This window comes from Trifolium pratense, linkage group LG7 (assembly GCF_020283565.1).
Source record: "Trifolium pratense cultivar HEN17-A07 linkage group LG7, ARS_RC_1.1, whole genome shotgun sequence".
NCBI classification, from domain to species: domain Eukaryota; kingdom Viridiplantae; phylum Streptophyta; class Magnoliopsida; order Fabales; family Fabaceae; genus Trifolium; species Trifolium pratense.
In genome coordinates, this window is record NC_060065.1 from 42,592,894 (window position 1) to 42,618,044 (window position 25,151).

The 25,151-nt window shown below is 31.4% G+C and overlaps 3 protein-coding genes across 6 annotated transcripts; 1 reads left to right on the forward strand and 2 right to left on the reverse strand.

Annotated features, from left to right (window-relative positions):
- Positions 1–5,576: 5,576 nt before the first annotated feature.
- On the reverse strand, positions 5,577–6,848 carry LOC123896447 (probable E3 ubiquitin-protein ligase ZFP1). Its single transcript, XM_045946829.1, has 4 exons — positions 6,786–6,848; positions 6,149–6,208; positions 5,853–6,020; positions 5,577–5,714 (listed from the first exon to the last, which is right to left on the reverse strand). Exons 1-4 carry the CDS (start codon positions 6,846–6,848, stop codon positions 5,577–5,579), a joined length of 429 nt encoding a protein of 142 aa, XP_045802785.1.
- A 5,500-nt stretch (positions 6,849–12,348) lies between these two features.
- Positions 12,349–18,715, forward strand: LOC123895049 (ABC transporter C family member 10-like). Its single transcript, XM_045945240.1, has 12 exons — positions 12,349–12,416; positions 12,764–14,835; positions 14,927–15,247; positions 15,329–15,415; positions 15,517–16,092; positions 16,174–16,338; positions 16,475–16,769; positions 16,863–17,077; positions 17,174–17,479; positions 17,553–17,616; positions 17,903–18,142; positions 18,317–18,715. Exons 2-12 carry the CDS (start codon positions 12,796–12,798, stop codon positions 18,427–18,429), a joined length of 4,422 nt encoding a protein of 1,473 aa, XP_045801196.1. The 5' UTR covers positions 12,349–12,416; positions 12,764–12,795; the 3' UTR covers positions 18,430–18,715.
- A 1,113-nt stretch (positions 18,716–19,828) lies between these two features.
- Positions 19,829–23,208, reverse strand: LOC123895050. 4 transcript variants are annotated; one of them, XM_045945241.1, is made up of 8 exons: positions 23,093–23,208; positions 22,868–22,987; positions 22,657–22,731; positions 21,315–21,932; positions 21,177–21,224; positions 20,304–20,915; positions 20,166–20,213; positions 19,829–20,068 (listed from the first exon to the last, which is right to left on the reverse strand). In XM_045945241.1, the coding sequence occupies exons 1-8, from the start codon at positions 23,114–23,116 to the stop codon at positions 20,036–20,038; spliced, it is 1,578 nt and encodes a 525-aa protein (XP_045801197.1). In that variant the 5' UTR covers positions 23,117–23,208; the 3' UTR covers positions 19,829–20,035. The 4 variants fall into 4 exon arrangements, with proteins under 4 accessions (XP_045801197.1, XP_045801199.1, XP_045801198.1 ...); XM_045945243.1 differs by having other exon boundaries at positions 22,898–22,987; positions 23,093–23,186; XM_045945242.1 differs by having other exon boundaries at positions 22,657–22,719; positions 23,093–23,186.
- Between the last annotated feature and the right edge of the window lie 1,943 nt (positions 23,209–25,151).

Sequence of the window (25,151 nt, forward strand, 5' to 3'; positions counted from 1 at the left end):
TTTTTTAACCTTAGAACCTAATGGCGCACATGGCGTGGATTCTTACATGTCTATAAGGAATGCTTGTAACCTATCCCTCTATAAATTTCTCAATTCAACAAACACTCATCTATAACAAAGGTGGGAGGAAATATTATTTGGATTTTACAATTTTCTGCAACTATGGAGAAGAACAATGGAAAAACATGTGGGATTTGTGGTAAGTGGTTCTCCAGTGGGAAAGCCATTGGAGACCACAAGAGATTTCACTTGGTCAAATTGTTGATTCATCAAAAGATTGAAATCAAAAATCAAGCATTACAAAATTCAGCCAATTTAATCTAACATCTAATTCAATCTGCTTACTTACTCACTTGCAATCCAAAAAATACAAATTACAATTTTTTTTCTCTATGACACGCAACTTCTCTACCTTATCAATAAACACAAATAGAGAAAACGAATATGAGTCCAAGCTAAAAAAGTCAACCTTCAAAAGATCCAAATGCCACCGCAAAATAATGCAGTGGTTGATACAAAAAAATTTCCAAATCAAAACAGTTCAGTATGTGAAATCGAAATTCCTAAAGGTGCTTCAATATATGAGAATGAAACTCTTGAAGGTGCTTGAGTGGTGTGGGGGTTTTACAAAGATGAAAAGGGAAGTAGTCAAGGCACAAAAAATGAAGGAAATCTACAAAAAGAAGGCAAAAGACAATGAAGATAGTAGTGATAACTCGCTTGTTCAAGCTCACTTGCAAGCCAGTTCCAAGTGTGTGACGTGGGGAAAAGTATTCCGATCATATCACGCTATTGGTGGGCGCAAAGCATACCGCAAAAGTGACAACAATGATGGCCCACAAATATCAATATGTATCAGTTTAAGGATATCTGAAGTCTTATTGGCCTCATATTTCATTCTATTGATTTGTTCATCTTTTTGTAATATATGACTCTGTGATTTCATTTGACACGAGTCTCTCTATTTGGAGATGTCACTCAATCTCTTGTGCCAAATGTACCCAAATTCTCATTAGTGAATTAAATGAAACAATTGTGTTAATTAAATAAAAATTATTGTAACCTGACAAAGAACCAAAACCAACCAATTTTAAAACAATTTAAATTTCCATTCCCAATTAAAAAAAAAATGGTTAAAAATAGAAATGGAAATTAAATTTCATATGAAAGACAGTACAAAAATAATTTCACCAAAATCCAAATAAAATTTAGTCTTTATCGATAATCTAAATTTTTCAATTGCCTCAACTTGAATTATTTTGTAGTCAGCCACATTGATGTATATTTCACCATCACTTAGTTTCCGACAATTCATAAAACCTTGCACAGGCACACCGATGTAAGTTGTGGCACCACAATCTAAATTAACGTCAAAACAAACCAAATTGAAGAACAAATATTACCTTAGCATGTCATATTTGACAGTTAAAGTAATGTTCTTTACATGTCCTTCACTTCCACAAAAGAAACTGTTGCTTCTACACAATTAAATTGATTTATATTCTTATCACTTTTGAGTACCTCTAATAGGCTTTTGATAAACTTTAGAGGTACTCTCTTCTGTAACATGTGAGGAAAACCGATCGTTAACACAACATTGACTATCAAAATATTTACATTTTGGAACTTGAAATTTGAGCCATTTAACTAAATAATCGATGTTTTATCAACGATAAAAAAACTAAATAATTGATGTTGGTAGTAAACTTCAACATGTCATCATAACCGAAAAAAGAACAATCAAGCAAAACATACTCAAAGAAGCCTAAACAAAGTAATATTAAATTCAAAGAAAGGTACATAAATCTCATTACAAGATATCAAAAATCCATTAAGATTTTATCTTTGGATAAAAAATTAACTTTTCGGTGATACCTTGTCGCAGTAATCAAACAATGATAATAAGAACATATGGAACACTAAATTTTCATTTGGGCCAATTTATTATTCACTCGTAAAAATGAATAATTATCATGCGTTTATTACCACATGTGCACTTGTAATTCTGTAACATAGTTATCTTCCTTTAAATGTTAATTTTCACATAAATTACAAACACATAACCTTTTATATTTCAAAATAATTAATGTCCGCAAAAATGTTACTTTGCCAACATAATATTTCACTCAATTCATGATTCAAAAATTCAAGTGCTTAATCTTGTTCCACTCATATCTGTGTTTTAAAATCATAATAAACATGATTCTGATTTTTAAAATGGAATGGAATAAGTTCTCTTTGCTAAATTCATGATGCAAAAGAACAATTAAATCCCATAGAAATAAACAAAAATCGGAATTCGAATTATGACGAAACAGCAAGCCCATATGTGAAATTCAAAATCTCATCAAAATTAAGGAACCGAAAATCATAACAATTGAAATCAAAATATAAGCATATATGAGACAAACCCATATATAAAATTAAATAAAAAAGCTGCATTCATTCAAATTGAGGGCCCATTTGTTTGAGATTTAAAAAAAAAAAAAAGATTTTTTTTTGAAAAAAAAATCATTTTCAAGAAAATCATTTTTTTGTAGAGAAAAAAATCTGAAGCTATTTGCCGTTTGTTTAAAAACATTAAAATCTTTTTTTTTTTTAAGATGTTGAGGGATGATGAATGATAAAAAAAATCGATTTTGATAAAAGCTATTGAAAATATATTCTCATTTTGATGGAAAAAAAATGATTTTTTTATTAAAATGATTTTTGAAAAAATCCAAAACAAACACAAGTAAAAGATAAAAAGAAAAAAAAATTGGAAAAATTGATATTTTTGTTGAAAAATCTGAAACGAACAAGCCATAAATCAACACCAAAAGGTGTATAACTTTTAAACCTTAAAATCAACTACGTTAACCACCAAGAAATAATAATATAATCATAAGCGGAAACATACCTGAAATTCATTCATGATGACCAAATAGTGTTGTACTGCCCTTTAGTTGTTCTCTCGGCAGCTTTGTGATAATGGATGTTTAGGTGCCTCCTTGTGACATGAGACCATAGCCTCCTTATTTATATTACTCAAATTAGGGTTAACTATTGGTATTTCACCACAAAAATATAATTATCCATAAGCCCACACCCTATTATATTCATAAGCCCACTTTAGCCAAACTTAGACCACTTTTAATTGGGCTTAACTTAAGTGACAATCCACAATACATAATTAGATAATTTCTTAACCCCCAAATTTCTTTTTTCACGGGAAAAATTTCGGGAAACGTTTAATGAAGTTTTTTTAAATGTAAATCCAACTAAAATCTACACTAAAAAAACTTTGGGAAACGTTTTCCGAAGTTATCTAAATGAGAAAAAAAAATTTTGGGGTGGAGGAAGAGAATTTTTCACATAATTATTCACATAAAAGGCCAATGTTGGATTAATGATCCAACAATATCTTCATATAAAATTCAGCAACCCATATTTTTATTAAATAAAAAAACTGATTTTATTCTTTGAAAATAATAAGAAAACCTCAAAATTATAAGACGACTACTTATACCATTAAACCCTATTTTCAGATTTTATTGTGTTATTGACAAAGAAAGAGTTATGTTTTTAGATTGACTCTAATGTTAGAAATGAACCTTTAGTAAATAAATGCAATAAAAAAGAGATAGTAAGAGTCCCTGTGAACTTAGCTTAATTGGTAGGGATATCGCACTATATGTGCGCAGTAGCCTGAGTTCGAACTCGGGACACTCTACCTATTCACCTTTAAGATGAATTTTCTAGCTACTAGGCTAATTGACAAAAAAAAAAACAAAGATAATAAGAAATTCCTAAATAAAATTAACAAATTAGCAAAGGAGAAGAATAAATTTACAATCATAAAAGAAGAAAAATTGAGCAACTAGCAAACCAACACTGAGTTGAGTTTTCCTTTCCTTTTTTTTTTTCCCGTTTTTCCCCTTTTGTTCACTGTTCAAAACCACATAATTAGAGAGAGGAGAAGGGGAGATTATAGAGAAGGTCACTGTTGCGGCGGAGGTGCGACAGTGCGCTGCCAGTGGTGACAGACGAACTTTGGTGGGTAGAGATAAGTTGCTACTTGTAGGGGTGTACGTGGGCCGGATTGGGTTGGGTTTGACCAAAACCAAAACCCGAACCACATAGGGTACTCCGGTTTGGGTCTAGTAAAATAACCACCCGTTATAACGTTGGGCCGGGTTGGGTAAACCCACTAAATTCTGGGTTGGATTGGGTTGGGTAGTGGGTTACCCAAATTATTTTTCTATTTTTTTATATTAAATATCTAAATGTCGAATCATTATATTTTTCATAAAAATAACTCAACCATTCTATTTTCTTAAAAAATAGTGTAACTTTTTTTCACTATAAAAAATAATCACTCATTTTTTGTGTAAATCCACTAATTTACGGATTGGATAGTATGTTATCCAAATGTTTTTTTTTTTTACTTTTTTTAATATCAAATGACTAAACGATGAATAGTGCGATTAATTATCATATTTGTTTATAAAAATTATTCAATCTTTTTATTTTCATAAAAAATAGCATAATTTATTTTCAATATAAAAATATTTAATAATTAGATGGAAAAATCTTTAGTATTTTCATAAAAATTATTTGAAAATACATAGCACTAGTGGGTCAGTGGGTTTTTTGGGTTGGGTCCGGTTTTACCCGAAGCCCGATTTTTTTTATGGGTTTTTCATTTTTGAAATCCATATCCACCCACTAGCCCGACCCGACCCACTTTTTTGGGTTGGATTGGGTGGGTTTGACCGGGTCAACCGGATTTGCCCAATCCATGTACACCCCTAGCTACTTGTTGTGCTAGAGAAAAATACAACTAGTGTTCGTGGAAGAAGAGAGGTTACTACTTGTTGAGCCTTCTAAAATTAAAAAAAAAAAAATTCTCTTTCCATTTTTTCTTGGGGAAACAACCATTTTATTCCCTCCATTTTACTCGTTTATTATTAAATTGTACTCGTTGTAGGTTGCAAACGAACTAAATTGATCTGTATTTTAATATATCCAAATCTAATTATGTATATTCCAATTGATATTTTAGACAATTGATATTGAGTGTTATAATTGTCATATCCAATAGAATGAGATAAATAAATATAATAATATACTGAAAAGTGAGAGATAAAACTATGTAAAACTCACAGTGGTGGTGACTAGCTATGACAAAATATAAAAGTGAATAATGAAATTAAAAGATCTGAATGATGTGATCTCTCAAATTCGATCTCTGGTGATCTAGATAAAAATTCAAAATTTACTATGCATAATATCATAAATATAACTTTAAATTTTAGAACTCAAACACAACTATCCATTAATACAAACATAACATTAATAAATGCAACCACATAAAACACATGGAGATTAATACGATTACGACGTCCAGCTTCAATTTAATAAATGAAAAAAGTACCAGTAATTAATTACTTCTCAAACATAACAAAATCTAGACATGTTTATAGATACCAAGTTCTAGAGCTTAGAAAGACCATAACAAAATCAAATTGTTCACAAATTACATATTAAAAAAGAAAAGGATATTCATATCCTTGAAGAATATAGATAGATTCTTGTCAATCTTTTTTTGTTATGGCTTCTGATTTGCAAATAGGACATTCGTTTTTCAGCATCAACCACTCAGAAATGCAATCAGCATGAAATTCGTGCCCGCATTGAATTGTTCCAATATTATCGCGATATTTAAATTCATCCTGACCAATTGATAAGAAATAACTTATTAGTATACTAAAATGAAAAACTTCTCTAAAATATTTGACTTTGAAATATCAAGTACGAAATTAGTGAAAAAATAGAATATTGTAAGGAATCATGTTGCTAGAAGATCATACTTGGCATATAATGCAAGTGTCTGATTCGTGATCTTCCGGAGGTAACTCATTCAAATCAATACTAAGGAAGTTTGGAGTGTATAATTTTGTTTTCAGTTGAGAAGTAATTATTTCTTCTGATGCACCAGTGTTTACGTTGCCGATCCTCTCACCCAAAGCAAGAAGGTCCTAAAATCAACAATTTGAAGTGTAAATTTTTCATTTTATTTTTGAGTAAGAAACATCACATCCTATATTTCACATGTCTACATTGATAGGAAAAATATGATTTGAATCACATATATATATGTATTGACCTCATAAGACATTCCTTCAATGTCCAAACGCAATTCTCGATGGGGATCAACAAGAACATCCTGTAAAAATGAAGTTCAGTTCAGATATTGATAATCTATAAGTACTAGAAAATACATTTATTTTATTTTCTTTATGCTTAAACAATAAATAAATGTATATGCATGAAAATGTTATTGAGAAACATATGTAAGGACTCACCTAATTTTATGATTAGGGAATTATTAAATAAATTTACTTTTTCTAACTCTAATTTTCTCAGTTGATTTTAATTTTTTTAATAACAAAAAAATATGACATCAATTTGAATGAATCAAAGTGATGAAAATTTTGATGTCTTAAATATGACTCATGAAATTGCAAGATGTGTGAAAGCTTGCCTGTTGAGGGATTGCAGCTCTAGGTATACGGTTTGTTGTATTGGATGCTGTGGAGAATGAAATTGCAAACAAAGTTAACTCAATCAACATATAATAAATTCAAATAAGTATTTCAACTCTTAGGCTTACACAAATGAAATAAATCATGTACTATGCTTTTATGCAATCTTAACAGTACCATATTTAGTGATATGTGCCCTTAAGACACAAGTTAACATGACCAAATAAATAAATAAATAAAAATTCCAAATTGACTGACCTGGCCTGCTCCTTGAACGAGATTGGCCATTTCTGGGAATTCTTCTGGGTGGACCTCTACCATTATCCATGAAATTGATGCTTCTTTTGAAATTGTCTCAAACTTGAAAATTGCAAATATATATGTGCCTTCCCAATAAGAAAAAAAATTATTAATTACTTGAATATTATTTTTTTTTCCATTTTTTCCTACAAAGCTCGTAATAGTAATTCTTTAATAATAAGATTTTTAATTTATTTTTTAACAAATGAAGAAAAAAATTATTAGTCTACATGGTCACAATTGCTGATAATATTTTAATAATTTTTTCAGTAGATACAATCAAGGTTATCAAAACTGGACCGAACCGGCCGATCGGACCGTGAACCGGTCATGAAAACGGTTCGGTTTTGAGCAAAAAATGGATAGGAAATCAACCGGAAAAAAAATGCGTGAACCGGGGTCGAACCGGGTTTTGCAGATTTTAAAAAAAAAACAGGCAAGACGACGTCGTTTTAACTTTTTTAAAAGAAAAATCTGAAACAAAACAACGACGTCATATGAATAGGAAATGTTTTTGTTTTTCATTTGGTTTGAATTATAAATTTTATTTTATTTTGACTTGTGATATTTTAATGTGTGAAATTATGAAATATTGAGCAATTATTCATATATTTTTATTTATATATTAATTAAAATATATATTTAATTAAAAATGGTTCGACCCCGATTGAACCCGGTCCGACCAATTGAACCTTGAACCGGTGAGCTCGCCGGTTTGATGACCGATCCGGTTCTGACAACCTTGAATACAGTTGAAACGTAGATAGTTCAATTTTTTTTTGTTCATTTGTTTGAAGTAGAATGAGATTGGAAATCTACAACATCAATGAGAAATGTAATTTCATTGTAGCTGCAGATACACAGATAGTTCATATTATTCGGAAAAACATTACATGTATTATTATGAAGCATAATTATGTCTTCAAAAAAATAAAAAATCTTAAAGATACTTTGATTCAATTTTGTTTAAACCTCTCTAATCACTTATAAATTTTCAAATAAAATTTCATTATCAAGATCAAATGATTTGTCACATTTTATATACATTTTGATACTTTTGAACATTAATCCAAACCCTTATCTAATAAATGATATAAGTATCAAAAAATTAAAAATTTCAGAATTATTTTCATATATGTTATAATGCTCAAATTTTCTAATAAATGAGTAAATTGTTAATCTACACATATAAATAAATAACCACAAAAATACTCATCCAAGTGAATAAGGCTCAAGTGTGGTTGATCAACCTTACCTAGGGATGAATCATCGAGAGAATCTGAATTTAATTTTTAGATAAAAATTAAAATTTGGTTAGATTTTACATACCTTCTGATTGAAATCCGAATTACTAGATCCTTCTCTTCTCGAGATGCAGAGAGTAAACAAAAAATTCAATCTACAATTTATTCACAATTATTTCAGTACACTATAGTATTGTCTAATCCAATAAAATGATATACATGAATATAATATAATATATTTATCATAAAATTAAAAGATAAAACTATATAAAACTCACAGTGGTGGTGACTATGATAAAATGTAAGTGTGAATAGTAGAATTAAAAGATTTGGATGAGATTATCACAAATCTGGTTTACAGTGGTGACTGTCTTATAGTGGAGAAATAAAATGAGATAGTTAATTTATTTTTAAAATTAAATAGGGTTTGTACACATTTACTCTATTTTTATATTAATATTTTAAAGGTGTAGATCAAATAAAAATGCAATGTACCATAACATTCTCTTAAAATTTATATTACATAATTTATCAAAAGTAAAATAAATTAAATTTATATGACATTTTAGGTATATTTATCATGGAAAGAGGTATAGGGACCAAAATCATATTAAGCCTTATATTTAATAATTTACTTATATATAATTTTTTAATAATTTATATTCAATATACTTAGAAATAAAAAATATAAGTAAATCATTTTAATATTTACTATACAAATTGATTTTTCTTTTTTTGACAAAACAAAATGATTAAATAATGTTATTAATACATGGAATATTTGTATATTTTGTTATAATTGTGAATTTTTAAAGTTTTTGAAACGTGTGAATTTTGTAATTTAAGGAAAGTTGTTTTAACCTTATAAAATAAGTCTGTCGTTTTAAATTATTTTCATTATTTTACTATTAATTTTAATATGTTAATAATAAATTTACTTAACATATAAAATATCCGTTTATAACTTATCAAAAAATAAAAGAAAATACATCCTTTTATAAATTTAATTTATTTTTTAAGTGGATTGAGTCTTTTAGTTGCTTTCTTTTGTACTTGTGATTTCGTCGTCTAAGTTCGGCGTTGTGTTGTTCGTCGTCTTGGTATGACGTTGTTTGATTTCCTGTTTTGTCGCGGTGTTCGTTTAGTTCATATTGAAAGATAGATTTCAATCATGGCATATTCAATCAATGATTTGACATCAACGTTACAGATCCAGAAGCATGGACATTCTGGTGACTTTAATTTTATCATATTATTTGTTGGAATTTTGCCGTTGTATGATATTAACTTGGATGTTGTGAATTTGTTCGCAGATTCATCCTTTTTGTTTTTAGTGATGTTGAACTTGTATTTCATCTGATGTACTCTATCGATTATTAGAATAAATGAATATCATTATTTTTAGTAAAAAAAATCGAAGCTCTTACCACTGAACATTTTATTTGAATTATATATGAATATTTAGTTCTTTCTTAAATGAATTCTCAAGTGAAGATTGTATTACTTTTGTAATATACTAGTGTAAGACCCGTGATGATGAACTTGATTAGTTATCATTATGTAAAAAAAAATTGTTTATATAGCATAAATATTTACAACAATGTAAAAATAATTGAGTTCGATCATTAGTGGACACAATTATTAATCAAGTTTTACTTATATTGCAGTCGAAATCTCAATTATCGAACTGATATTTTCTTAGAAATCAGGGGGTTAAATCTCGTGTATTGAACGGGTGTAAATAAATTTTTTTAAAAAAATAAAAAATAATATGTTTTCAGTGACTAAAGTCATTCCAACAACCGGCGGGATGCACCTCAGTATACGATCACACGCAATAACCGGGAATCCTTTTTTTTCACCTAAGGCAAACTTCAATTCACCAAACCAAGGTTCATCTCGTATAGTGATTGTGGACTCGTACAAGGATATTGAGTAGACGGTTGATGTTTTAGACTCGGCCCTATCTTTGAACTATTTGTCACTGAACTGATCTTTTAGAGGGAAGATGATGTTCTTTAAACAAAACACAAATTCGATTCATTTAAGATAAATTAGAACACACGAAAACAAACAAGCAAACAAACCATATGCATATAAATCATAACCATGGCATAAATCATGGCTTAATCACTTCATTTGATTTGAAAGCCCAAATGTTAATCATCATGACGAAAATTTAAAAGAAACCAACACTATATATCGAACAGTAGCATAATAATATTCTACAAAAGGTATATAACAAAAATCAAAGGATGTTTCTAAAAAAAAAAGAATCATTTTATTCGATATATAACACCTATTATAAAAATCATGACCCGTGTTTTAATTAATTCTTTACAAATGATAAAAATTCAACTTAAGACTAATAACGGTAAAACGCTAAATATCACTAATGTTACGTTACATTTTCCTAAATTCTTCGTAGTTGATAATAGTGATAAAGAATCAAAGAATGACAAAGTGATGAATAAGAGAGAGTATTTAGCCATATTGAAAAAATGGAATTTTTAGAATGATGTGGAAATTTTGGATGAAGTTGAAAGATTTATAGAGTAAAAAAAAAATTTCTTTACTTTCACCATCGATTTAATTTGATTTGGGGGTCAGTTCTAGCATCAAATGGTTTCAACCCCTGTTCTGGAGCGGCTAAAAGTTCAACTCTCATCAAGGCCCATCAAAAGGGGATAAAAATATCACGCGGCAAAACCACCACAATATCAACATATATGAGCACATATAAAGGCCATACTCCCCTAATATCAAAACATGCTCCCAAAGCAAAAGAGAATTCATGTCTTATATGTGGCAGATCCATGGAGGACCAAACTATATTGTAAACCATAATATTCTCCTATATATAAAACATTCATACATCAATCCTTAGGTATGATAGTATGACATTTGAGCCTCTAATTTACACTCTCTTTTACCTCACTCAAATACTGGCTTGAACGTTGGAGTGCAAACATTTTTGGATGAAGGTGAAATATTTATAGACTAAATAATTTTTTTTTTTTTTGCTTTCATCACCAGTTTAATCTGGTTCGAAGTCAGTTCTAGCATCAAATGGTTTCAACCCCTATTCTGGATCGGCTACAAATCCAACTCACACCGAGGCCCATCAAAAGGGGATAAAAATATCACGTCGCACAAACAACCACGATATCAACATATGAGCACAGATAAAGGTCATACGCCCCTAATATCCAAAACGTGCAACCCCCACCACCTTCCTAAAAGCTATGTCTAAACCATGACCTCTCACTTGTAGCAGGGCCATCGCTGCAACTCAGCATGGTGAACTTTCAAATCTTCATGAAGTTGAAATGTTATGGATACTTTAAATAGTAATTATATTTTGAATAAAATAATTTTTGACTTTGAAAAAAAATAAATTACACTATAAATCATTTATTTATTTATTTATTTATTTTTTTGAAGTGGACTATAAATCATTTATCTTATTTATTTATCTTGTTTTAAACTGGTCTTTTATTTTATAAAATTGCACAAGATAATCTTTTATCTTATTTTTTTTCCCACAAATTCTTTATCTTTACTAGCGGGCCAGGCAGGTGTCTATGTCTAACTTATGTAAAAAAAAAAAGACATACCTTATGTTACGGTGAATTTGTTAATAAAATATTTTTGCTTGCTAAAAAAAATTGTGTCTTGTTGGCATTACGAAAAATCTACACCAAAACTCATGTATTCTCTTTATACTCCTTCCGGTTTTATTATAAGAAGTTTACTTTTTAAATTCATAGAATGTTGGATGTATCTAGTCAATAATATGAACCAGATACATCTAACATTTTATGAATCTAAAAAGTAAAATTCTTCTTATAATAAGGACTAGAGAGAGTATATAGTATAAATATAGATAAATGTGCACGAATTAGTCATTTATCTTTATAAATGTGCATGAACTAATCATTTATCTTATCCATTTGTAACATAACGAAGAGTTTGAAACATAAACACGTGTGAATGATTTATACATTTCATAAAACCATAAATGATGATCAACATTTATCTCGTTCATTCTCTTCTCGATCACGTACATCATCTTTTTCAATAATTTATAACAAATAAAAATATCCATCAAACCTTGTAAAGTAAATTGTTAAAATGAGCACGTTAGATATTGATGCTCTTTTCACTAGCTTCCAAGCTCTCATTTTCACAATTTCATGAGTCGGTTTGTTTTAGTTTTTTTATAAAGCTAAACCAAACAGCAACAGCTCCTATATTATTTTTTAAGAAGCTGGAAACACATTTTTGATTGGTAATGCAACAGTACAAGTCCTACTGTTTTGAGGTCACTACACATTTTTGATTGGTAAGGCAACGGTACATATTCATTTCACGTTACATATTCATTCTTGTAGTTTTTTCCTACTGTTTTGTGTTATGTCTAACATGAAAGAGTGGTTCAAGTGGTGCATGGTGCACAAGTCATGAATAACATTATAGCGAATATGAATTTTACAAAATTTACCGTTAAATTAATGCCAGAACTGACTCTTGAACCAGATTAGGCGGTTTAATGGGCCAGATACTAGTGGTGAAAAAAAAGAAATGTTTTTTGCAAAACTTTATCAGTGTAGTAGAGCATACTGATAAAGGTTTTTACTATAACCTTTTTTAAGAATTTAGGCATAATTTTTGTTTCCATTTATGTTACAGAATTTGAAAAGCAAAGAAAAGCTGAAAAGAAGATGAAGGATTTTTGGAGCATAATATGTGGGGATTCTAGCTGTTCAAAGACTAATGGAAATCCTTTCTGTTATGATTTCAAGAGTTTGAAAGATCCTTCTTCATGCAATAACCATTTGTTGGTAATTTTCTTTGATCTGATCATGCTGATCATGCTGTCATTTATGATGTTCCTGAAGTCTTCGTCGAGACCCTTTTGGAGTCGGGTAAGATATTCAAACGTGCAACTAGTTTCTGCCATAACCAATGCTTTTATTGGGTTGTCGCATTTATGCTTAGGAATTTGGATTTTTGAGGAGATATTGAGGAAAACCTTCAAATCAGTTCCTCTTAATTTGTCGTTGCTAGAACTCTTTCATGGACTAACATGGTTGTTAGTAAGTTTAACTATAAGTCTTCGGATAAAACAACTTCCAAGAGCGTGGTTGTGGCTGTTTTCTATTCTTGTGTTCTTTGCTTCTGGTACACTATGTGTTTTATCCATGTCTTATGCAATTGGAAGAAGAGAATTGTCCGTCAAGGAAGCTTTAGATGTTATATCTTTTCCAGGGTCAACTTTGCTTCTGTTATGTACTTACGAAGCAGGTAAACGTGAAGATTGCAATGCAGACCGAGAAAATGCTGAAAGGCTTTATGCTCCCTTAAATAGCGAGTTCAACGATGTTTCTCAATATCATGTCACCCCATTTGCTGAAGCTGGATTCTTTAGTAAGATATCGTTTTGGTTGTTGAATCCATTGATTAAAAAGGGTCAAGAAAAAACACTTCAGGACGAGGATATCCCAAAGTTAAGAGAGTCTGAACAAGCGGAAAGTTGTTATTTGTCATTTGTAGAACAATTAAGGATACAAAGAGAAAAAGAACCATCATCACATTCATCGGTATTATGGACAATAACAATGTGCCACCGAAGAGAGATTTTGATAACAGGATTCTTTGCTTTGCTCAAGGTACTTGCTATATCTTGTGGCCCTCTACTTCTGAATGCTTTTATATTGGTTTCTGAGGGTAATGAAAGTTTCAAATATGAAGGATATATATTGGCCATATCACTCTTCTTCGAAAAGATCATAGAATCCCTATCACAAAGACAGTGGTATTTTCGCAGTAGAATTGTTGGGATGAAAGTCAGGTCACTAATTACGGCAAAAATTTATAAAAAAACATTAAGGTTATCCAATTCTGCTAGATTGGTTCACTCCAGCGGTGAGATAATGAATTATATGACTGTGGATGCTTATAGAATTGGAGAATTTCCATTTTGGTTTCATAGGACTTGGACAGCAATTCTCCAACTGTCTATTGCAATAATAATTCTTTTCCGTGCAATTGGAATAGCAACACTAGCATCATTATTGGTCATAGTTCTAACCGTGTTTTGCAACGCTCCACTGGCAAAGTTGCATCACAAGTTTCATAGCAAACTTATGATGGCACAAGATGAGAGATTAAAGGCTAGTTCTGAGGCTCTTGTGAATATGAAAGTGCTAAAGCTATATGCATGGGAAACTCATTTTAAAAATGCAATAGAAAAGTTAAGAAGTGTCGAACTCAAACTGTTATTTGCGGTGCTATTAAGAAAGACATATGCTGTCTTTCTCTTTTGGACCTCACCAGTTATGGTATCTGCTGCATCTTTCGTAGCATGTTACCTGCTGAAAATTCCTTTGCATGCAAGTAATGTTTTCACTTTCGTAGCAACTTTACGCCTTGTTCAAGAGCTAATTACAAGCATCCCGGATGTTATTGCAGTAATCATTCAAGCAAAAGTTGCATTTGCTCGGATTCGTAACTTTCTTGAGACACAAGAACTGCATAGTTCAAATTTCAATAGCAGGGACTTTAATGACAACCTCAAAGGCTCAGTTGTAATGAAATATGCAGACTTTTCATGGGAAGATAATGCATCAAAGCCAACACTAAGAAACATAAATTTGGATGTTAGACATGGACAAAAGGTGGCTATTTGCGGAGAAGTTGGCTCAGGAAAATCAACCCTCTTAGCAACAATTCTTGGAGAAGTTCCGAATACAAAGGGAACGGTAAGTTTTTGTTTCCTTTCTGCACATATAAATTCAGCTTGCTATAGAGAATTTTATTGACTGTTGGCTGATTCTCTTTTCTGAATTGCAGATCGATGTATATGGGAAGTTTGCATATGTTTCTCAAACAGCATGGATACAAACAGGTACAATACGGGAAAATATTTTGTTTGGATCTGAATTCGATGATCAAAGATATCAAGAAACACTTCAAAAGTCATCACTGATAAAGGACCTTGAGTTGCTTCCCTATGGTGACCTCACCGACATAGGTGAGAGAGGAGTTAATTTAAGTGGAGGTCAAAAGCAACGAATTCAACTTGCTCGAGCTCTTTATGAGAATGCTGATATATATCTATTGGATGATCCATTTAGTGCTGTTGATGCACATACTGCAAAAAGTTTGTTTAATGTAATGTTATCTTTTCGTTATGATCTACATGTATACGTCAAGTGTCATTTTTTACTGAAAGATGTCTTTGAAACTTCGCAGGAATACATCATGGAAGGACTCAAAGGGAAAACTGTCTTACTCGTCACTCATCAAGTTGACTTTCTCCCAGCATTTCATTCTGTTTTGGTAATTTCATTCCTCTTAAATTTGATTGCTTTAAGGTATCTACCATAAAAAAAAAGAAACAAACTAAGGTTGTTCAACAATTTTATTTTCTTTACATACAGTTAATGTCAGATGGGGTAATCCTACAAGCTGGTCCATATCACCACCTAATGACCAAAAGCGAAGAATTCCAAGACCTTGTCAATGCGCACAAGGTTACTGCCCGTTCAAACCAGCTCGTGAATGTTACGTTTTCTCAAGCTTCTCAAAATATTGCTCAAGCTTTAGTGGAAAAGCAGTGTAAAGAAGCAAATGGAAATCAATTAATTAAGCAAGAAGAAAGAGAGATAGGAGACACAGGGTTCAAGCCTTACTTACAATATCTGAATACGATGAAAGGCTATATTTTCTTCTCCGTGTCTACATTCTGTCACATTTTTTTTGTGGTCTCTCAGATACTGCAAAACTCATGGATGGCTGCAAATGTAGACAATCCCCATGTCGCCACGTTGCAATTGGTTTTAGTTTATTTCTATATCGGAGCTTCATCGATATTTTTCATGTTGATCAGAAGTCTATTTGTAGTTTCGTTGGGTCTTCATTCTTCAAAATATTTATTTTTACAGTTGATGAACTCTCTCTTTCGAGCACCGATGTCTTTCTATGATTCTACGCCATTAGGAAGGATACTAAGTAGGGTAAGCTTATGAAACAATCATTTCCCTTGCTATGAAATGCAATAGAAAAAGAAATATTCTAACCATTTTTTCCTTGTTTAGGTCTCATCTGATCTGAGCATTATGGATCTTGACATGCCATTTAGCCTCCTTTTTTCCGTCGGATCTACTATAAACTTTTATGCTTGTCTTATAGTTTTATCAGTTGTCACTTGGCAAGTGTTGATTATTGTTATACCAATGGTATATGCTACAATTCTTTTACAGGTAATAAACATGTCTTCTTTGTTACATAACATTGATAAATCAATCAAATTTAAGTTGATTATGCTCGCTCTTCTCTTTATTTTATTTTATCAAAAAGTTACAGCAAATACTTCTATATAATTTTTGTGTCAAACAGAGATACTACTTAGTCTCAGAAAAACAAATGATGCGGATGAGCGGCACAACAAAATCCTGTTTAGCTAATCATGTAGCTGAAACTGTTGCTGGCGCCGTGACAATAAGGGCTTTTGAGGAAGAAGATCGATTTTTTAAGAAGAATCTTGATCTAATTGATATGAATGCCAGTACATTTTTTCACTGTTTTGCCTCAAATGAATGGTTGACGCAACGACTAGAAACAATAAGCGCACTTGTTCTTTCCTCTGCAGCACTTTGCATGGTTATACTTCCACCAGGGACTTTCACCTCTGGTGAGAATTTTGTTATTTTAACTCTGAAATATCATTGTTTATAGCATCAATCTCCTTATGCAAATTACTAAATTTCAATATCTTTCATTGCAGGATTTATCGGTCTATCTCTATCTTATGGCCTTTCACTAAATGCTTCCTTAGTAATTTCAGTTGGATTTCAATGCCGTCTCGCAGATAATATAATATCAGTAGAGAGGCTAAATCAATATATGCATATACAAAGTGAGGCAAAAGAAATAATAGAAGGTAATCGTCCTCCTTTGAATTGGCCAGTTGCAGGCAAAGTTGAAATAAATGACTTGAAGGTAAATTGTTACTTATTTTCAAAATGTGAGGCATAATTTTCAGAAACGACGCAGCTTAAATGAACGACAATCTTTTGTTTGTTTATACGATGTCAGATACGATACAGACCCGATGGACCACTTGTACTACATGGGATCACATGCACATTTGAAGCTGGTCACAAGATTGGTATTGTTGGAAGAACAGGCTGTGGGAAATCAACTCTTATTGGTGCTTTATTTCGTCTCGTGGAACCAGAAGGAGGAAAAGTTGTAGTTGACGGCATAGACATTTCATCTATTGGTCTTCATGATTTGAGGTCACGTTTAGGGATTATACCTCAGGATCCTACCCTTTTTAATGGAACAGTGAGATTTAATATGGACCCTTTATCTCAACACACTGATCAAGAGATATGGGAGGTAAAATATTCAACATTCTATTATTTTGTTGCATTGCATAGCAAATTTGAACTAATAATTGGTCAATGTTAAGGTTCTCGGGAAATGCCAACTACGAGAGGTTGTCCAAAGGAAAGAAGAGGGTTTAAACTCCTCAGGTACACTTTCAAGATTGTTTGTTATCGCGATATACTAGAAGCATTTCTTTCATACTACATTCAAATTAGTATACTTTTTAAGTGCATGAATTATTGAAATTTCATTTATACCCTATTTTAATTTGCATTATTCACCATAAATAAGAGTTAACCATATTTTTGGATAAAAAAGTATTAGTATTAACTCTTCTGAATGTGTTTTGTTGGTCTTGGTGATTTTGTATTTTATATCTTATAGGACCGGAGAGAATAGTTAGTAAATCACTAACGAAAAATTGTTGTGCAGTTGTCGACGATGGATCAAACTGGAGCATGGGACAAAGGCAGTTATTTTGTTTGGGGCGTGCTCTATTAAGGAGAAGTAGGATATTGGTACTTGATGAAGCAACTGCATCAATTGACAACTCAACTGATTTGATTCTACAGAAAACCATTAGAACCGAGTTTGCGGATTGTTCAGTGATCACAGTAGCACACAGGATACCGACTGTGATGGATTGCACTATGGTTCTTTCAATAAGTGATGGTAAGTTTCTTTTTCGATTTTATTGTCCCTCTAACAGACACGCGTCAAATATAGGGTAATAAGCAATGAGGCACTTAAATGATAGCATGTAAATTCATGAAAAAGAAAAGGTTTATAATGTTTTCACTTACTTGTTTTCGTCAAAGAAAGGAAAGCCGCTAACTGTATTTACAGGAAAATTGGTGGAGTATGATGAACCGATGACCTTGATGAAGAGAGAAGAATCGTTGTTCAGGAAGCTTGTCAAGGAATACTGGTCTCATTTTCAGTCTGCAGAATCACATTGACGTTAACAATGCTTTTTTGATGTAAAACGTGTTCTGTTAAGAGGCCTCAAAACAGAAAACCAAACCTGAACTTATCTGAACTGGAAAACAATTTGAGTAAACCAAACTGAACCATCTCCACTTCACTGTCCAAACTGAAGCCAACTGAATTTACTGTTCGGTGCATGACGATTCAAGTTTCTCAACTTAACCAAACTGAATTGTACCATCTCTAGAATGATACATGAACTTTATTTACAAAGCTTGAGTTCTTGCTAATGAAATTGAACTATAATCTTGAGAAATATGAAGCTTGTTTCTATTAATTGTAGTTAGTTTGTTAGAGTCCATTCGAGCAGTGTTGTTGATGGAGGATGGATGAAAACCAAAATTTTTTACTCAAAAAAGGCCTTAAAACAAATTTATTTGATTATAAATATATAATAAAGCAGTTAATTTTAAGTATTTCTTTGTTGAATTGGTAAAGTTAAAAGGCCTCAAATGCTCTTACACATAAGTTCAACTTTGACCTTAGTAATATTTAGATTTTTTATTTATTTTTCATTTATAAAGCACAATTGTGTAGCTCAGTGATGCATAATAAGTAATGACAATCTAGCTGCAGGAAGAGACTAGCAAGTTCTGTTGGAAGAAACAAACATAGTGGAAGACAGGTAGAATTAGAAAGGAGATGAATGTGGTGGCAGTAAGGGATGATGATTAGGAGTGGGGAAAAAAAACCAAAAACTGAACCGAACTGTAGAATTAAACCGAACCAAACAAAAAAAACTGAACCATAACTAACAATTTTAAAACTAAAATGAAACAGTTTGGTTCGGTTCGGTTCATGATTATCAGTTTGGTTCGGTTATCTTAATGGTTCAGTTCTTTTTAGTCAAAAGTTAGTTATAGTTTGGTTCAGAACCATTAAACCAAACCATTTTAACAGTTTGGTTCGGTTTAAAAGACAAACGGTTCAGTTCGGTTATTATGAATTTTGAAAACAGTTTGGTTCAGTTCGATTCGATTTTCCTTAAAAACCGAACCATGCCCACCCCTAATGAGATGGTCATGGGAAGAATGTGGCCATAGAAGTATAGAGGTAATATAATGAGGGGGGGGGGGGGGAAAGGTAGTAAAAGGGAGAAAACTTTCATTACTTAGAGAGGAAAACCACCTAAAATAGGAAAAAAGGCCTCCCATGAAAGAATAAATTCCAACAAAATTAAAAAAGAAATCCTAAGCAAATTGATGTATTTGTCTATAATTAATACTAATACTAATTCTAATAATAATTTTGAAGCAAATAAACTATTTTCCAACTCTACTTTCACTATGAGAATAAGTAACAAGACGTTATTTATACCATAAATATAAAATTATAAAAGGAACTTGGGGAAATGAGAATAACCACATGCAATTTAAGCATCAAATTTTGAAATTCATGGAGTTTGAGATGCAAGTATTTACAAAGTTATCCCTTAGAAGTTAGTGCAAGGGAAATTCCCAAGACATTTTCTTAAGTCATAAACCAACAAGCTCCCCAATATTGTTAACAACAGCAAGGGTCACCCTACAAACAAAATTTAACCCTATTCTTTTTGGCTTCATTATCATTAAGAACCTCCTAATTGTCATCAACTGAATTAACAAGTTCACCCTGCAAAAACAACTTATAGTCAGCATATATTTAAAGGTAACTACAATCTAAAACCAAATTACAAGTGACAGACAACTATCTCATTTATGATGCTTACATTTTGATCATCAGTGACACCGGCAGCAGCAGGATTTTCCGGTTCAACCTGTAAAAATCAACACAGCCTAATAAGCAATAATGAAGTATTAACAAACTTGAAATAGAAATTATAGATATATGAACTATGATTGTTCACCAAAAGCTTCTTTGAAGCTGCTAAGGAGGAATCCGAATCCTTCCACACAATAGCTGGTAACTGATTAATGTCCCAACCAACAAGTTTACAGACGACTTGTGCATAAGCCCTATGAGCTCGTTTCCTTTTCGTCCGCAGTACAGCAGTTGAATGCTGAATCAGTGCAACACAATCCTTAAACCTCTTCCACATTTTCTTCTTAATGCCACCACAAACCAAACAATAGAAATCTCCCTTTTTACTATTGTTCTCGTAATATTTCCTCAAGCCATCATCTTCAGCAAATACTTTTTCAAAGAACTTATACTCTTCAGATTCTTCATCACAATTTTCTGCCAATTCGTCGTCACCTTCATCCTCATCCTCATCTTCAATTACATCCTCATCGCTGTCAGAATCATCATTGGGAGCTAAGAACTTTTGGCAAGCATCTATTGCGTTGTGCTGCAAATGCAAAACTGCAACAATTGCTTCCTCATCCCCCACAAGAGAATAAGGGTAAGAACGTGGTTTAGTGTTGAAGGCCGGCCATTCTGAAGCTGTTGAAGATAATCTACCATTGGGACTTTTGCAAACCCATTCCGCATCAGAAACCACAGATTCATGAGTTACCTACATTGAAATTTCCTTAATAACCAGAAGTAAAACGTATGTGAAAATCAGTGGATATAAGGGTGGATAGGTGGTTGCAGTGTAAGAGTCAAAGAGTGGAGTGATAAGGTGGTTGAGAGTTTGATCACCATCCCTCAACATAATACTAAGTTACTAAGTATACTAACATTTGTCGTCTCAAAAAAAAGTGAGAATCCAGATTACTAAGCTAGCACAGAAACATTAATAGACTAGTAGTAGTATCTCACTTATGATACTTACATTTCGGTCATCAACACCATTTGCAGCAGCAGGTTTTTCGGGTTCAACCTGTGAAAATCAACACAAACTAATAAGGAATAATGAGGTATTTAAAAACTTGAAATATAAATTATAGATATATCAATTATGATTGTTCACCAAAAGCTTCTTTGAAGCTGCTAAGGAGGAATCCACGTCCTTCAACACAATAGTTGGTAACTGATTAATGTCCCAACCGACAACTTTACAGACGACTTGTGCATAAGCCCTATGAGCTCGCATCCTTTTTGTCCTTAGTACAGTAGTGGAGTGCTGAATCAGTGCAACACAATCCTTAAACCGCTTCCACATTTTCTTCTTAATACCACCACAAACCAAACAATAAAAATCTCCTTCTTTACTATTGTTCTTGTAATATTTCCTCAAGTCAACATCTTCAGCAAACACTTTTTCAAAGAACCTATACTCTTTAGATTCTTCATCACAATTTTCTACCAACTCATCTTCATCTTCATCATCCTCGTCCTCGTCTTCATCTTCAATTATATCCTCATCACTGTCAGAACCTTCGGGAGCTAAGAACTTTTGGCAAGCATCTATTGCATTGTGCTGCAAATGCAAAACTGCAACAATTGCTTCCTCGTTCCCCACAGGAGCATAAGGATAGGAACATGGTTTAGTGTTGAAGGCCGGCCATCCTGAATCCGTTGAAGATAATCCAACATCAGGACTTTTGGAAACCCATTCAGCATCAGAAACCACAGATTCATGAGTTACCTACGTTGAAATATCATTACTAATTAGAAGTGAAACAATTGTGAGAATCAAGAGATATATGGGTGGCTAGATAGGGTGGGGTGAGTTAAGAAGTGAGGTGATAAGGTTGATGAGGGTTCGATGCCCTCCCACAACATTATACTATGTTACTAATGATACAAATATTTTCCGTTTAGAAAAATAGTCAGAAACGAGGTTTCTAAGCTCGCACACAATCAATAATAATACCAATATTCCTCTGCTATTCCAATTTACACAAAATTGAAGTAGTGCAGCTCGCAACAGGTACCAATAATAACCATGAATGAAAGGGACACAACTTCAACTAAGGCCATGTTTAGATAAACAACTTATTTAAGTGTCCATAGCATAAGTACTTGTCATATAAAAGATAAAATAAAGTCAAACTATTTTCATATAAACTATAAAGTTGTTTTCATAAGCTTTCGTGGAGAGCTTATGGAAATAAGCTGAAAACAGCTTATGAACATGACATAAGTTGTTTTTATAAGCTCTTTCAAACAGTTTCACAAGTGCTCATTCATGTCAATAGATAAGCTAAAATAAGTCAATCTAAACAGACCCTAAATAAATTGACGGTAGCAGGACACAAAATCCAGTTCTGAGAATCGGGTAACTATTTCTTTAACTTAAATTACCAACCATATAACACAGATAATGTATTCTTAAAATGCATTAATCAGAATTATAACAGTGACTATACCTCAACTGATTCTCCTCCATTTTCTGATGTCAACCCCAAACTTTTCTCATCCTCAATCTTTTCCTTCAAAGAATCCTACATGCACAACAATCAATACAAAAATTTAAACACTAAATTTAAAATTAAAACCATGCCAAAAATATATGAACCCTTTTGACACTGATACATAAAAAAAAATGCAAAAAATAATAATAATAATAATAATAATAACCTCGGTAACAGTGTGGTTAAGCTCTTTTACATGATCATGAAGCTCAACTGGAACTGAATCATGATCATCAGATTTTAGGGAAAAATCATTTCCAGAATCATTTCCAGCATCAGCATTGTTCTATAATATATAAAGTTAAAATCACAAAAAAACTTAATAATATATAAATAATAATGAAAAAGAGCGTTTAAAAATGGGTAACTCAAAAATATCATGCAATATTACCTCAGATGATTCAGTGAGCTTCATTTTCACAGCAGAGAGAAAAAGAACGTTTGAAAATTGGTGAAGAAGTTGTTAGGGTATTATTAGTCAAATCTTGAAGTGAAGTGAGGTGAAGTGAAGCTAGTGTTGTGTATTTGGGCTTTTCTATTACGGTGTAAAAGCCCAATTAGTGCTTCCTTTCATGAAGTATTCTCTTACTACCCGCCGCCTTTCTTTTATACCCCCAAAAATATCATTTTGCCCCTTGTGATTTGAAAAAATTTGGCCAACTTATTTTGGTTTCTACGAACCGAAATTTTTAAACATGGGAAAAAAAATTCGGTTTATATAAACCGAAATAACATAAATTTACCCCTCAAAAAGAAGAAAGATTTTTGTGAAAATTCGTGTAGAGCTACATGTGGTAAATTTAGAATATCTCTTTGAATATAAGACGAATGCTAAAAAATTGTTATAGCTAAAAAAAATTAACAATAATTAGAAAATAATTAATTAAATAAATAAATTAACAATAATCAACATTAATGTTTTTTCTTTACTGTATATTCTAGGGTTAGGGTTCATCATTTTTATTCATAGCAACTTCTGCGTTTTTTTTATTCAGTTTACTGTATATTTTATGATTATTAATTTAATTGGTGATTGTTTTAATATTTGAATTAAAGAAAAAAATAATGATATGGAATATGTTTGTCAAACATGGACACTACCACTTCATTAAGAAACTTGACACTTCATCAAAATTTTGATCAAAATGAGGTGGGAGACCAAAACTCACAAAAAATTTAAAATAGGGGATAAAAAAGTTGGCTCTTAAAATATGGGTTCAGAAGTTCAAGTTTTTCAAAATAGGGGGATCAAAACTGCATTAAAGCCAATATCATTTTTCCAAAACTTGGTTTCAAAAATAAGGTACAATTATTTCCAAAAATTTACACACTAATGTTTTTTTCAACCAATGTTATGTATGTTTAATTTATAAAAATTTTAAAAACTTATTCTTATTTTTTATTTTATAGATCTTAATTTTTGAAATATAGAATGATTTATTGCATAATCAAATGTTTAAAATGTAAGAATTTGTGTTTTAGACGTTAAATTTTGATTTTTAACGTTCTGTGGTTTGGATATTTTAAGTGTACAATTTGTCAATTATACCATTTGTCAATAACATTAATTAAGACTATAATTTGGAAAACTAAATTTTGTTTTTAGTACATAACATATTAATATTTTTTTTACATAATATATTAAATTTATTGGAAAGAGAAATATGTGCAAAAAAATAGAAATTTTTTGGTGGATTAAAATGAAGGTATAATAAAAAATAAGGTATAAAAATACACTTCATTAATTTCGTGTTACTATTATAAAAAAAAGCTTTTAAAAATGAACGGAGGGAGCAATTTTATATTGATAAATTAATTTCACTATTTTATCACATCATTGTACTAGACCCTTACCCGTGCGATGCACGGGTGTGATGCGATTGTTTTTATTTTACAATTGTATAAAACTGAAACATTAAATATTATTTTAAAATAGAGAATCCGAGATTCAAAAGATTTATTTTCTAAGGAGAAGTGACGCGGCATTGTAAGTGAGTGGTTAAATGAAGAAATATTATTGGTTTAAGGATTATAGTTTACTTTACATGAGTAACAGAATAACTATCTAAAATTTATATATACAGGAGTAATAGGATATATCTCCGCACAACATATAAATCTATTTCCAAACACACAAATGATTGGATGAAAAGAGATGTGGCAAAATCTAAGTCATACAATTGGCATATAAATAGTGACAGAATTATAAAAACTCAAATAAAACAAATAAAATTAAAGGGTACATACCTTTTAAAAATATTTTAAAGGGACATATGTGAAGACCATCAACCTCACGGTTCAGCTCTTTTGAGTAAGAGATGATGACCCAAAACCTAAAATAAAAAATTATAAAAATAAGTATATCAATAAAAAAAATGAATAAATAAAAAAGTAAAGGAAAGGAAAGTAAAACAACTATTACATAATTCAATTAAAAATAAAGTATATAT